We start from the raw sequence: 15,342 nt of genomic DNA, 5'->3' as shown, positions 1-15,342 counted from the left end.
TGAGCTGTCTATGCTCTGCAATTTAAACTAAAGATTTATTACTAAAGGAAAGAGGTAATGTGGGGATACAGTTATGGCCTCATAGGTTAAATGTGAGTTTATTTATGTACAGTACTAAACACTTCTTGAAATGTTAAAGATCATGTAAACAACGTCTTCGTAAGTAAGTATTCTGTTACCATGTTGACTAGGGAGTGGAACGTTTTTCCATTTGCATTAGTGTTTATGCTTGGAAGTCATGCAAGAATATTTGTCAACATCACGCAAAGCCTGAAGTTTCACTCCATTTTAGAAGATGAATTGATGATCCTGAAGATAAATCTATTCGGATGCAAGTTACAGTAGATGCACGGCAATCAATCATGTATGCTGATCCTATCAGTTTTTATGACACATGGAGCTTATGGAGTTTCAACATTGGAATCTTGGCTTTCTATGTTCCCAGGAGGTATTTCGAGACGTTTGCTCCTCACCTTAAAGACCATGTGCAGGAGGTATTGCAGCCCGCTTTTGCCTGGATATTTGCCAGCTAATGTTGAAGGGGAGAGGTCAAATAGGTTCGCCCCAGTCTCGGTGCACAGGGCGTGGACCAACATCTTCTTCCCAACACCTGCCGGCCCCGTAAGCAGCAGAGCCCGGATCAGGGGCCCTCTTTCATGGACGCACTGTGAGCCTGTGGAGACCAGAAGATGGAGCAGTGAGTGTTCATTCTAATATCTTGTATTTTCTGTGTTCTGTCCCTTTTTATGTTCCCATCATCCATCTTGACCTCTTACGCTTTTATCATCATTAGTTTTACTGACATTATTCTGCACAAGTACTGTATATCAGATAACCATCTGTATACACCAGTGGAATAAGAGTAATTGTTTAATAGTCATCTCAAGAGTATTGCCAGATCATTTGCGATATAATATTGTTTTAACAAAGATGGAAAATCCCCTTGACTCCAGCTGTTTAAACTCTAATACACCTCACCCAATCATTCACTAATATCACAAGACAGGGAGGAACTATCCTGCGAACTCTATACTCATTTGATTAGGAAGTCAGATGTCAGCAAAGGTTGATTGCTCTGGCTGCCGGTGCTCAGTAATAGAAGAACAATAGTTTAATGGCTCTCTGGGGCTGAGACACAGGTGGTGTGAGATCCTTCTGATGGATGCCGTGGTAAAAGGGCTCCAACTGGACAGAGCTCAGGATGCAGAGAGCGGGCATGAATGTGAGACCACACAGACACACATACAGAAGTATACACAAACATACGTCTAGCAGTGCGCACACAAACATCCGGCCACACACACACATTCACACAAACAAACACGTCCGCTCAGATGGAAGGCTTGCACGTAACAGGTGCTGTGCAATATCACGTCTCTGTTCTCGAATGAGTCCTGAAAGGATAATAAAAGTATACTGGTGGTCTAATTTAATATCATTATATTTAAGTCATTATTCACTGAAAATCTTGGCATCCACCCATGTGTTCTTGCTGTGTTCATGATAGAACTAGTCTGTTTCATTCTTTTAAGTTTGATCTTTATAAGAAAAATGCAATTTAGTTCACAAAACTGCTCTGAATGATTAGTTAAAGGAGAAGTCCACTTCCAGAACAAAAATGTACAATTTAATCACCCCGTTGCCATCCAAGATTTTCATGTCTTTCTATCTTCAGTCGAAAACATTCCCTGATTTTTCTCCATATAGTGGGCTTCAATGGTGCCCCCAAGTTTGAACTTCCAAAATGCCAAAATGAACTTCCCAGCCGAGGAAGAAGTTTCTTGCGAAACAATTGGTCATTTTTGAAACAAATAGACAATTTATTTACTTTTTAACCTCAAATGCTCATCTTGTCTCATCTCTGCGATGCGCATGTGTACTCTGTGTAATCCGGGTCAAAACAGTTAGGGTATGTCAAAAAACTCTCGTCTCGTTTTCTTCTTAACTCGTCCTACATCGCTGTTTTACCTTTTTTTTGTAAAGGTCGTTTGATTTTCTCTGCATGTTCACTTTGTAAACACTGGGTCGGTACTTCTGCAGCGATGTAGGACGATTTTGAAGTTGGGAAAGAAAACGAGATGGGAGTTGTTCTACATACCCTAACTCAGTGGTTCTCAATCCTGGTCCTGGGAGCCCCCTGCTCTGCATATTTTGCGTTTCTTCCTTATTTAACGCACCTGATTGAGATCATCAGTTCATGGATCTCTCTCCTAATGAGCTGATGATCTCAATCAGTTGTGGTAAATAAGGAAGACATGCAAAATGTGCAGAGCAGGGGGCCCCCAGGACAAGGATGGACAACCACTGAGTTAGGGTATGAATTGACCGTATTGAACCAGAAAAAAACAGAGTTCACACAGACTTAGACAAGATGAGCATTTGAGGTTAAAAAGTTAAAAGGTTAAAAGTTGTCAATTTGTTTAAAAAATGACAGATTGTTTCGCTATATCCACCTTATTTTTCAATGCGGAAGTAAGCTGTTTTCTGGTAATGTATTAGACGTCCGGTTCATAATTCACCATAGGGAAAAAACGAGAAGAATCTCGAAGTGCAGTAAACTGTAAAACATTTTGCACTACAAACCAACGTGTTCATAATTAAGATAATACATTCAAATAAAACGGTAAGACACGCCAGTTTGCAATATCAAGCAGCAAAACAAGCTTTTTGTGCAGCTAAAACTAGCTGGAAGTGGGTTAGACCGGAAGCCAGACACAAAAAAATTTACAAATGGCTGCACCCACTCTTAAGGGAAATATAAGGTGGATAAGGCCCTTCTTCTTCGGCTGGGATTGTTTAGAGCCATTTGAACTGCATTTAAACCACATTTTGGAAGTTCAAACTTGGGAGCACCATTGAAGTCCACTATATGGAGAAAAATTCGGGAATGTTTTACTCAAGAAACATAATTTCTTATTGACTGAAGTAAGAAAGACATGAACATCTTGGATGACAAGGGGGGGGAGTAAATTATCTGTAAACTGGAAGTGATCTTCTCCTTTAACAAATTGGAATGATCCAGTTTTTGAGTTAAACTCACTAATTTGTATGAATAAAATGATTATTGCATTGCATTATTGTTCTTGTGTTCTACAGAAGAATACAGGTTTGGAATGATATGTGGGTGAGAAAATTATGTCTCATTTTTGGGTGGACTGTTCCATAAAATGACAAGAAGCATGTGTAACCCGCCCTGAGATAAGAGGCACGCATTGAGTGCATAGAATGAGCTGTAATCATACGGGCTTATATTTTATGTGTGTGAGAGAATTTTTCTCACATTTTTAGATCTGTTTGACATATCAGTGATAACCAGAAACCATCGCCCTTTAAAGGAATAGTTCACCCAAATTTGCTGAACATTAACTCAGGCCATCCATGATATTTTTTTTCCATGAGAATTTGTTTTTTCATCAGAACGGATTTGGTGAGTTTTAGCATTACATCACTTGCTCACCAATGGATACTATACAGTAAATGGGTGCCATCAAAATGAGAGCCCAAACAGCTGATAAAAAGATCACACTTATTCACAAGTAATCAAAATGGCTGCAGTCCATAAATCAATGTCTTGTCAATCGAAAAGCTGTGTATTTGTAATAAACAAATCTATCTTTGCTTATGCTTATTACTTTCTCCAGCAAAAAAAGTCTAAAAGTCTGAATCAGGAGACAAATAGGCACAGATCAAGCACCATTTATAAGTTCATAATGGTGCCTTCACACCATGTTGTAATTACCATAATTCCGAGATGACAACACAAAACATTTTACTCATAGCTTTCCATGTTCTCGGACTCAGAGGTAGCGCCTAAGTACGCCAAAATGAGCCTGGTGGTGGTCACGTGGTACAGCTGTCACTGGTCCAAGTCGTAACTCTCAGAGAACATTCAGAGTTTACAAGTTGTAATTACGAGTTCAGGAGCACGTGAGGGCTTTGGCATTGATAGTGTTGCCAAATAATTCAGATAGAGTAGAATGTCACGTGTTGTCATGTCGGAATTACGACATGGCGTGAATGCGGCATTAGTACTCATATTTTGGCCAGAAGCAATGGTTTAAATTAAAATGCATTAATGATGGATTTGTTTCTCAAAAACAAACAGCTTTTCACTCTACAAGATGTTAACTGACAGACTTGAGACATGTTCGTTACTCATGGATTACTGTAATATTTGTCGAGCAAATGCCAAATTTCAAAATCTGTTCCGATAAAGAAAAAAACTCAAATACATCTTGGATGGCCTTAGGGTAAGTAAAGAAAATTTTCATTTTTGGGTGAATTATTTTTTTAAAAAAAGACTCCTTTTAAGACTAGCAGCAGGGGGCGATACAAACAGAAAAATCACTACAGTGTGTCAGCTGGGTGTTGCATGAGTAGGGCATAGGTGACATCCCAATTCAAAACTATCCTAAATAATATTAAAATTTCAGATTAGAATTAACATGTCTAAAATCATAATGTTATAATAAGTTTTGTGTGCGTGCTAATGTGCATGCTTTTTGGGCTATTAATCACATGGAAAGGATACGTTTTTTAATGCCTCACTTTTGACTTTTTTTTGCAGTTAAAAGTGAAGGAATACAAAGCCAAAGCTTCTTCTGTATTTTTTCATTATATAAAGGTAAAAGTTAAAATGAAATACTTAATATAAAGAAATGCATTTAGCTTATTAGTTACCAAGATACAGTATAGTACCTGAATACTGTTTTACCAGACACACAAATAGGACAAGTGCCAGACTGGCACAAACAAGGCTCAATTGTTTAAACTGGATAGTTCAGTTGGATAACACTTGTTTCTGAATGCTAAATAAGAATTTAAAACAATATTTACAAAGACTGTAGGAGTTCCACCTCACGTATGAATCATTTGAACAAAATAAATACAAAATAAAAGAGTACAAATGTTGGCAGTGAAATAAACATCCTAAATTTTGCATGTAGCTCAATGGAGAGTTCAACTTTCTAGGTAAGCGCCCCCTTGAGGAAGCCAATTTGCATCTCAAAAGAAATTTTTCACAGGTTATAGCTACCCAGTGCTAAAAACATGGACTTCACCATCACCAGCAAAGTGCATACTGTTATTGCACATTGTAAGTTTGCAAAATGGAGCACAGCCAATGTGTATGTTTATGCGTAAATGAATGTGTATCTGCATGTACACTTCCCCAGCACCATGATTTAAACAAGATTATTTAAAACTGAATTACACTTCCTAATCTCTCCCGGCAGCTCTGTTAAAAGCGCCATTGTGTTATGAAGGAAGTCCATTTGACCTCAGAATATCTGCAAAGTTTATCAAGTAAAAAATGGCTTAGAGACAAGCACAATAAGGGATAGTGTGAGAAACTTGTGATTTTTTACAACCTCCTTCAAAGTGGTTGTTCTAAACAAGGTGCATCAAGTATTTCACATTGTCCCAATTACTATTAATCGTCCCAATTTACTCTAATCCACCGAGCAAAATGGTGGGAGTGATTATTATATCTAGGGATGGGTTGATATCACAAGAAAGAAAAGTGGGTAGATCTAATAAAACTCACTTCAGTGAAAAACATACCTCAGGCCAGGGCAGGACAATTATGAAAAACACACACACAAAAAGGATTTATGTTTTGTAAGAAAAGCACACACTGAGTAGGAAGTAAGAAAGTAGAATAATAAAGAACCTAATGATTAATCTTTCATCTCTCTCTTTATTTCTCTTTTTAGCAAGCTTAGACCTCGCAGATGTTGGAAATTGATTTATTTTGTTTTTGCTGTGTTGGGAGAAATTTAGTTTAGTACTTTCAGTGTAGACACTTTGTTACTCTCTTCTGGGAACGCCAAGATGAGGGACCTCTGGAGAGACATCACACTCATATCTTTAGAGACATAGACGTCCCGACTCCTACGTGTGATTGTTTTGCTGCTGCTAACTGAGGTGTCTTTGTTTTAGCAATAAGCTTTGTTTATGTGGAAACCCTTTTCTGCCTAGGGCTACGAATCACTGAGGGAGAGTCTAACTCTCCCTGCAAACTGTTGTTAAGGATACAGCCCACCAGGGCAGTATGTGTATGATCTGCCTGATCCCTGTGCTGATCCCATTGAGCCCAGGCTGGGATATTAAATGAGAAGTGAGTGGTATAGCGTGAATGTTGGTGTTGATACTGTGATACGGGACACCAGGCATTGCTATGGCAATGAAGCATTCGCTCCAGAGAAAGCTACAAAAGACCATGAGCAGCTTATTAGGGTCAAGTACAGTTCAGAAGGGCAGACAGAGTACGTTCTGTTACCTACTCTAACACACACACATACACACACAGCCAAACATGTGCATGGATATAATAGTACTGCTCCTGAAAAATTGATGTGAGCCACTATAAAGTTCCCGAGAGGTTCTTAAACGCAATGGTGGCATTTTTCCCCTCAAAAGCTTCATCTTCATCATAGTGTTATAGCATTATATAGCCTAATATATATTATATAATGCATCCAAGCCAACACTGTCCATTTTTTGAAGAGATACATAAAAAACTATTTGTTTTAATACAGGAACAAAACTTTCAAAAGAGCTAAGAACATTTCCTTTTAGATTATTTTTATTTTTATTTTTTTTACACATTATGCAGACACCTATGAGTTAGAATTGTTTAAAAATATATATTGTCATTGTCTTTTTCATATAAAACTGAAAGTGAATATTTTAAAACATTAAAGAGTAATATTAATGTTTTTTTTTTTTTTTTTTTTGTTAATACTGGCAATTTTTCGATTGCATGTTTTTATAAATTTCGGTCAAATGTTTGTGAACAGTAAGATTTTTAATGTTTTTTAAAGTCTCTTCTGCTCGCCAAGCCTGCATTAATTTCATCCAAAATGCAGCAAAACAGTAATGTAATATTGTGAAATATTTTTACTATTTAAAATAACTGCTTTCTATATAAATATTTTTTTAAAAATGTAATTTATTCCTGATCAAAGCAAAAATTTCAGCATCATTACTCCAGTCTTCAGTCACATGATCCTTCAGAAATCATTTTAATATGCTGGTTTGCTGTTCTAGAAACATTTATTACCATTATTATTATTATCATTATTTATTTATCAATATTCCGACATAAAAATCAATATCTGAAATAAAAAGCTTTTGAAACATTATAACACTATACCATTCAAAAGCTTGGATTAAGTATATTAGGAAAGAAATTATAGAAATTAATACTTTATTTAGCAAGGATGCTTTAAATTAATCAAAAGTGATGATAAACATTTTTAATGTTACAAAATATTTTTTATTTCAGATAAATGCTGTCCTTCTGAACTTTCTATGCAATGAAGAAACTTGAAAAAATTCTACTCAGCTGTTTTCAACATAGTAATAATAATAATAAATGTTTTTTTGAGCAGCAAATCAGAATATTACAATGATTTCTGAAGGATCATGTTAAAAATTCAGCTTTAAAATCACAGGAATAAATTACATTTTAAAATATATTCAAATAGAAAACAGTTATGTTAAATAGTAAAAATATTTCAAAATTGTGCTGTTTTTGCTGTACTTTGGATTAAATAAATGCAGGCTTGGTGAGCAGAAGAGACTTCTTTAAAAAACATTAAAAATCTTACTGTTCAAAAACTTTTAACTAGTAGTGTATATCCTAATAATTTCCTATAATTATTATAATTATTTTTTTGCATCATAGTGCTTTATATTTACATTTGTCAATTTCAAAGAATTTCTCAATTTTTGAATTAATAAAAAAATGGTAGATGTAGTAATAACACATTAATAACATAGTAATACCGTTAACATATTTGTGCACTTAGATGTTATTTATTAAATATTTATTATGACTATGTTATAGTTATGATGTTTATCCCACTGAATGCCAGAATTTGCAACATGCAGATTGTAGATGAGTTGTGCATTATAAATATTTATCTCTCATTTTGCAGACCAGTGAAACATACGCCATTATAGTGATATCACCAGAGTAGTTCCAGACACCAGGTGTTTTTGATAAGTGTTATTTTATAATGACTAAAATAAAGGGAAGCAGAGTTGACTAGGTCTGACTAGTCAGAGCTGGTTACACTCACCCAGAGGCAGGACGCCATAAAGTGCGATGAGCTGTCTGACATCAGAGAGAGATGGCATGGGCTCAATATCTGCTTGCCGCAGTGTTGTGCCCAGGTAACTATATTCACCTAGAGAGACAAGAAAAAATATATGGCAGACTGTTTTACATATGCTATCAAACATCAATGGCTGCTTGCCAGCATTACATCACTGTTGCAACCCTGGTTTCCATGGAATGTAAAAAAAACAATGTCAGAGTAGCAAAGTTGTTCCATCACATAGCAGTCAACGTGGTACTTTAAACACCACACCCTGTTTAATAAGAAGAAACTAAACAGAAACTAATTTTTAAGGCTTCATATTTTGTGCCATTTTAGAGCAACATGAGGTTGCTACGCTGTGCAGTTGAACCGTTGATGAGTCATAAACTCCATTGTGATACACACGCATTCACAGGGGTGTGATTCAACAGTGCGCACGTGTCTGTGATCAAGTCACTTTAGCAGTAAAACCCAGTTTGAACCCCTGGCCAATGCATTGCATAATAAAACATAATTTATGCTGCTATAAGACTGATTAAACTCTGATTTCAAAGTGCTTATGAGATGCAAGAAATGGCAACACATAAAAACCACTGAAAGCAGTGTTTGTAAGTTGTTCTAGGAATGACCCCTCAATGTACAATAAATGTTCACATCAAAGCTACAGCTCTGAGATTGGACTGGATTTAGCTATATTAATTATTTCTAAGAATTATCAGCAGCAATACTGAAATGTTTAGCAAACAATGACCTCAGAGGCAGTTTGGAGTCTGTAAGTGTGACCACAGCCATTGAACTGGGACAAGAGTCTCTCTTTTCATGTGGCATTAGACTGTGCCAGGAAACAGGGAGGGAATGATTTTTAAGGGGCCTTCAACTTCTTGTGCCAAATGAAGATCTACTCACAGATCTACTAATAGTTAAATATGAGTCCCTCAGTTGTTCTCATTGTGAAAAGATGGATCTCAAAATCATACAGTCATTGTTGGAAAGGGTTCAAATACACTAAAATGCTGAAAAACCAAAGAATTTGTGGGAACTATTTTTTTTTTTTGAAGAACAGCAGGCGGTTTAACTGTTCAGGACAAACAAGGGACTCATGAACAACTATCACAAAAAACAACAACAACAAAACCCCTGCTGTGGATCATTCAGGTAACAACACAAAACGAATCAAGTGTGTGTAAACTTTTGAATGAGGTCATTTTTATATGTATATATGTATTTTTATATATTTTATATGTGTATGTAAACTTATGACCTCAACTGTATATTTGCTGTATATTAGAGATGCACCGATTGACCGGCTAGTGATCGGAATCGGCCGACCCAGATCGGTGACCGGCCGGTCAGGCTCACGTCCGCCGATCCTTTTATTGCCAGCGGCGGGCAGGCAATTACGTCACAGCTACACGCACACTCACAGTCTGGTGTTAACATGTCGTTGGTGTGGAAGTTTGTAAAGCAAAAATACATCGTGGGGGAACAAGCTCAAAAACGTTCGGAACAACAAACCTAATAAGACACTTAAAACACTATCATTTAGCTGAATATGCCCAGTTTGAAAAGGGGAAAGTGGCTAAAGCTAGCGCGCCGAGTCCGAGCCAAAGCTCGTCAGCCACAAGTCAGCAGCCTGTACTATCCTTTGCTGGGATGAGCAGTGAGAAGACCAAAGCCATTACGAGGAAAATTATGGAATTCATGGCCCTTGATGACCAGCCGTTCTCCATAGTCGAACACCACTGTTAAATTGTTTTGTTAAATTAATGTCGTGTATTGTAGAATGCACGCTCAGCACCGCCGAGAGTTTAGCGCCATCGTTAAAACGAAACCGAAAGTAAAACGCGCGCGCGCATTCAAAAGCAATTTTAATACCCCACGTTTAGAGAGCGACTCCCCAATGTGCGCAAATTAGTCTACATAACATATCTAGGCTGTAGACTATAGGTTATGTAGTTGTATTTAATACAACCTTAATATTCATTTGGTGCTCCTAAATTTTTTTTTGGTGCTCCTAACTTTTTGAAGTTGGGAGCACCAGTGCTACCAAGTAAAAAAGTTAATTTCGAGCCCTGATTCAGTAGGCTTATTTGTAGTGCACCAGCCACCCAATAATAGCAATAAGCTTTGTGCTTTTGATACTTTTAATATAAAACAGTCTCAGCTTTCAAAATCTGTCAGTTATAGCAAAATACAAACAATGCGTCTTGCAATAATGTGTTTTTCAAGCTCTCTAATGAATTCATGTCAATCAATCAACTTTTTGATTACAATGAGATATTCGTGTTTATTAAATTATACGGTTTTTTTGTGAAAATTCCACCACCTACTCCGCAAAATCGTCTGTGGCATCCAATCTTTCATTCCTCACATGTATTTAATTAAAAACAACAAAAAAAAAGCAAAAGTTTGAAATGGACTCCAACTTTCATTACAGTTCTTTAAAAAAAAAAAAAACGGAATCGGCAAAAATCGGAATCGGCAGGTCACACTTACTGTAAAATCGGAAATCGGAATCGGCCAAGAAATTTGCAATCGGTGCATCTCTACTGTATATATATATATATATATATTTTTAAGTATAATTATAGTTCTTCATAGCTCTACAATTTTTTTGGTTATACTTGATATACCTGTTATGCTTTTAATTATTTTAACTAAAAGTTTTAACATTTATTCAGAAATATGTGTACAATTAATAGACAATTCAATTAGAGGAACTTTTGTCATGCAACTGAAATGGTTACATCTTCACAACAGAATGAAATATTTTTTTGATTGTGGTGTTTAGCTTAAGCAGGGATAATGTCTTTTTTTTCCAAACCTGTACAACTTACTTTTGTGGAACATAAAAGAAGACATTTTGGTTGCATTTACACTGGAGGTCTTGATGCCCAATTCCAATTTGTTGACTATATCAGATTCTTTTAATGACCAGCTTACATCATCTTTTTAAAGTGATCCACATCCGATATCTGCATTTACACAATACACTTAACAACCCAATGCAGACTTACTCTGAAGAGCTTATGCTGAAAGGAAAGTAAAAATGTATGATTTGATAATACAAGCTTTTACTTGCCCAAAGGCTCAAAAGGCTCAAAACTTGAGCATGACGCCACTGGGTTGAGCCTTAGTCCTCCATTGCACCATTAAAAAGAGTGATCGCAGTTGGTGTCCAGCTGAGTTGACGTCATTCACCACTGTCTCTTCAATGACGTACAACTCGCATTGACAGGGGAATATCAGATATGTCTGTTTACATGGTTGGTGCAAATGCACATATGTGATTGTTAACTGATTTATTTTCACATTTGAATGAGCCCTGAAACTGATCTGAGAATGTTGGAATCCATGTGCTTTTTTCTTGCTTTTCAAAAAATCTGAATTGGGATGCTTGAAACAAGTAATGTAAATGCGGCATTTGAGAATTGTCCCAGTGTTGTTTTTTGTGCATACAGTGGAAGTCTATAGGTACCAAAATGCTTTGGTTGCCAACATTCTTCAAAATATCTTATTTTGTGTTCCGCAAGAAGAAAGTCATATCGGTTTGGAACAACAGGGTAAGGGTAATGACAGAATTTTCATTTTTGACTGAACATTCATTTGATTCAATGTGGAAAAAACAACAACAACAAAAACTGTTCTTGAGAGTTAATTACAGAATGTCCCTACTTGATCTCATGACTAAAATGTACCTGTGGCAACTTTTTGCAAGACTTTTTGCAAACATACCAATAAGTACATATCACTGCAGTTTCCAACAGAAATGAATACTAGATGCGGTAAAACAGCGAGCACTTGTAATCGCTTTCATACACAGTTATAATGTCAGCTCCAATGTTTCGCTTTCCGGTGTTGACCCCCGCCAGATTACTGTTGCCTATTATTGGTAAGTTTAGGGTTCGGTGTGGGTGAGGGGTTAGGATTAGGCAATCATGTAGCGATTTTAACAAGATGGTGTAATAATTTGGCAGGGAGTCGAAAATAGACGCAACACCAGATGTAACAAGCTTGCTCAGTAGCTTAACTGGCATGGAATTGGACAAAACCAGTGTTCTGGGGAAAAAACTAACAATAACATTTCTCTTGGAAACTGCAGTGATATGTACTTACTGGTATGTATTTCGCGACTCGCATCTCGTGTGCGTTTTTGTCATGAGATCAAGTTGGAATGTCCAAGACTAAAAAGATGTGACTGTTAACTCAGTGGTGATTGTGTAGGGTTTTTACCAATGTAATCTGACAACTTGACATTCTTTGACCTGATTATGAAACCTTCCATTACAAGCTCCTCATACAGAGATTCTATGGTCCTAGAGGGAAAACAAAAAGAGAGGTAGACAGAAAGTTTAGGAGAAAGAACAAGAGAAAGAACACTGCAAACAAGAAAGCAAACTGATTAGTCATGCTGTGTATCTGATGCAACCTTCTATTACATCACAACGTTCAAAGCCAGCCACAAATTCTTCTGCTCCACATGGACGTCCGCCAGTCACCCCCTGAGCTCCAAATCCTGACACTCACAATGCCTGAGCATTTTCCAAAGAGACACAATTCCTCTACTGCAGAGCTCTCACAGTGCACTGTTTTCTAACATATGATCTACAGTACATCCCTCAGTGCAAACAGTGGCAGGATTCAAGTGTGCTCTTTTTTTTTTAGCAATGATCACTACATTATATATTTTTGCAAAACAGATCATTTGCATCCAGTTTAGTTATTCAAACCTGTCAGCTGTGAGATCCTTCTCTTTCTTCTTCTTCTTCTTTCCAGTCTTCCGCCCTTTCTTTTTCTTTTAAAGCAAAGAACATGTGTTTTTAGTTATGGTCACAAGATATGAAAGTAATTATGAATCAAGAAGGGCAGTAAAATATTTTATCATGTGACGGTATCAGTATTAATGTTTCTGGTTTGTGTTAAAAAATTAATCGAAATAATCATAATGTAAATCAAAGTGTGCTTAGATTAAGGTCAAACTGTAATGGACATTTATTTGTCTTCTGACAGCAAGGCATATCTAGTATATGAAACCTTCTGACCCTAAAAGTTTTAATAACAGGTGTACGGCATATGTGCTTCCATTCAAAATGAAGAAATCCTGAAAAACGTCTGGTGACTTGACTTAACAAACAAAACGATTACACTGTGTGTCACGAAGAGATGGTCTACATGTGTATGTTTTCCTGATCATCCAGAAAGAACTCCTAACACAACCGTTTTTATGCAGTCTCCTGGAGACACCCTGGAACCTGTTGTAATTCAGGGCTTTTTCTAAACCACAAATGAACCAGACTAGCAGGACTAGCAGCCAGGTATTTTCAGATGATACGTTACCAAAAGTTCTGAATATTTATTGGGTGAGGAAAAGAACATATCGACTTCATTTTCTCAGAAACCACTGGACCGTGTGTACTGTGATTCCCCAAAATATTTTTGTGGAGAATTTTAGATCATTTCCTGGCAGGTCTGAGTTTGTGAGTCAATGATGCTAAGAAACACCCTGTAAATGGAAAAGTCAGTAGCTTTCTCCTAAAGCACATTGATGACTGCAATTATATAACAGACAGAGTGAACTCCATCTAGCATTAGCTCAAGTTGGGCGTCACATGTTCACTTAATAAACAAACCCTCCCTGTTGCGTAATGTTCAATTTGCTGTACCCAAATTTGCATGGCCTCCAAAATTCACAGAATGTTTTCCAAAATTCCAGTGTAATATACCAAACTTGTGAGAAAATGGAATTTAGTCTTATGCCAGCACAGCTGAATGGGATTTGCGTGTGCCTGCATTTGCAGGATGATTAATGCTAAAACATCTTTGTGTATAAATTACACGCGTCAGACAGATAGCGTCTGTGACCGATTTAGCTGTCAGAGCCTCTCAGCGTAAAACAACTCAAGCAGAGTGCCAAATATGTTGTTGAGGAATTCTAACTCTTGTGCAGACATGCGATGAGGCCTTTTTCTCTGCGTCTTGTTTGGGAAAAGGCACAATACTGACTGATTGCAGGAAATACAGAGATGGATTGGTCACCAATGTATTCACATATATTTACAGGTCACAGTTAAACAGCCACACACATAGTCACATCTATCTCTATCTCTGTTTATTATTCTCCCTAGACATTATTGGCATAATAATGTGTGTTTATTGTGTGTACTTTGCACATATGAACGTATTGACCGTTGTGATGTAGTAAGTCGTAACATATCAACATTCTGATAACACAGTTTCGGGGTCAGGATTTTATGGAAACCTATACAAATGCAAATATCAATAAGCCACATTTAGGGGCTATTACACAACAACGTTTTCAGCCAAAAACGATAAACTTTATAGGTGTTTTACCTGTTCGTTTACACGATAACAGCGTTTTGGGGACTGAAAACGCATCAAATTGAAATATTTTGAAAATGCCACAGTTACTGTTTCTGTGTGAACACCAAATACAGGAATCTTTAAAAACGGTAACATTATGTGCATGGTATGTAGACATGCGCAGTATATGTTGATTTTGTCCTGTAAACATAGCCTTAACATTCTTGTACAGTTTTATGCAAAAGTTTGGGATCCCCTTGCAGAATCTGTGAAAATGTGAATAGTTTTAACAAAATAGAGATCATACAAAATGCATGCTATTTTTTTATTTAGTACTGTCCTGAGTAAGATATTTTACATAAAAGATGTTTAAATATAGTCGACAAGATAAAATATAGCTGAAATTATTCAAATAACCCCATGCAAAAGTTTGGGAACCCTTGGATCCTAATACTGTGTGTGGTTACCTGTGATCTGCGACTCTTTTTTGTTTTGTGATGGTTGTTCATGAGTCCCTTGTTTGTTCTAAACAGTTAAACTGAGCACTGTTTTTCAGAAAAGTCATTTATGTCCTGCAGATTCACAGTTTTCCAGCAACTTTTGCATATTTGAACCCTTTCCAGCAGCGACTACATGATTTTAAGATCCATCTTTTTACACTGAGGACAACTGAGGGACTCAAACACTCAACCCCCCCCGGCTCTTAATGCATCACATTTCCAATAGCTGTGTTTGAGTCCCTTAATTGTCCTCAGTGTGAACAGATGGATCTCAAAATCATACAGTCACTGCTGGAAAGGGTTCAAATATGCAAAAGATGCTGGAAACTGAGGGTGGAAAACTGATATTTATTTATTTTTGTTAAAATTATTCACATTTTCACAGATTTTGCAAGTGGTTCCCAAACTTTTGC

At 36.8% G+C, this 15,342-nt stretch overlaps 1 protein-coding gene across 2 annotated transcripts in view; it reads right to left on the bottom strand.

Moving 5' to 3' along the window:
* Positions 1 to 15,342, bottom strand: part of iqca1 (IQ motif containing with AAA domain 1) — a 48,380-nt gene that overhangs the window by 5,035 nt on the left and 28,003 nt on the right. For both annotated transcript variants that reach the window (XM_051113424.1, XM_051113425.1), the window contains exons 12-15: positions 12,839 to 12,903; positions 12,342 to 12,424; positions 8,088 to 8,195; positions 474 to 673 (exon numbers count right to left, since the gene is read on the bottom strand). In XM_051113424.1, the coding sequence (XP_050969381.1) occupies positions 474 to 673; positions 8,088 to 8,195; positions 12,342 to 12,424; positions 12,839 to 12,903 (456 nt within the window). The remainder of the gene's footprint in view (positions 1 to 473; positions 674 to 8,087; positions 8,196 to 12,341; positions 12,425 to 12,838; positions 12,904 to 15,342) is intronic.

The sequence above is a fragment of the Labeo rohita genome, chromosome 6 (genome assembly GCF_022985175.1).
Source record: "Labeo rohita strain BAU-BD-2019 chromosome 6, IGBB_LRoh.1.0, whole genome shotgun sequence".
Classification (NCBI taxonomy): Eukaryota; Metazoa; Chordata; class Actinopteri; order Cypriniformes; family Cyprinidae; genus Labeo; species Labeo rohita.
Note: the sequence above shows the minus strand (reverse complement) of the source record. Positions and strands in the feature narration are given on the sequence as shown.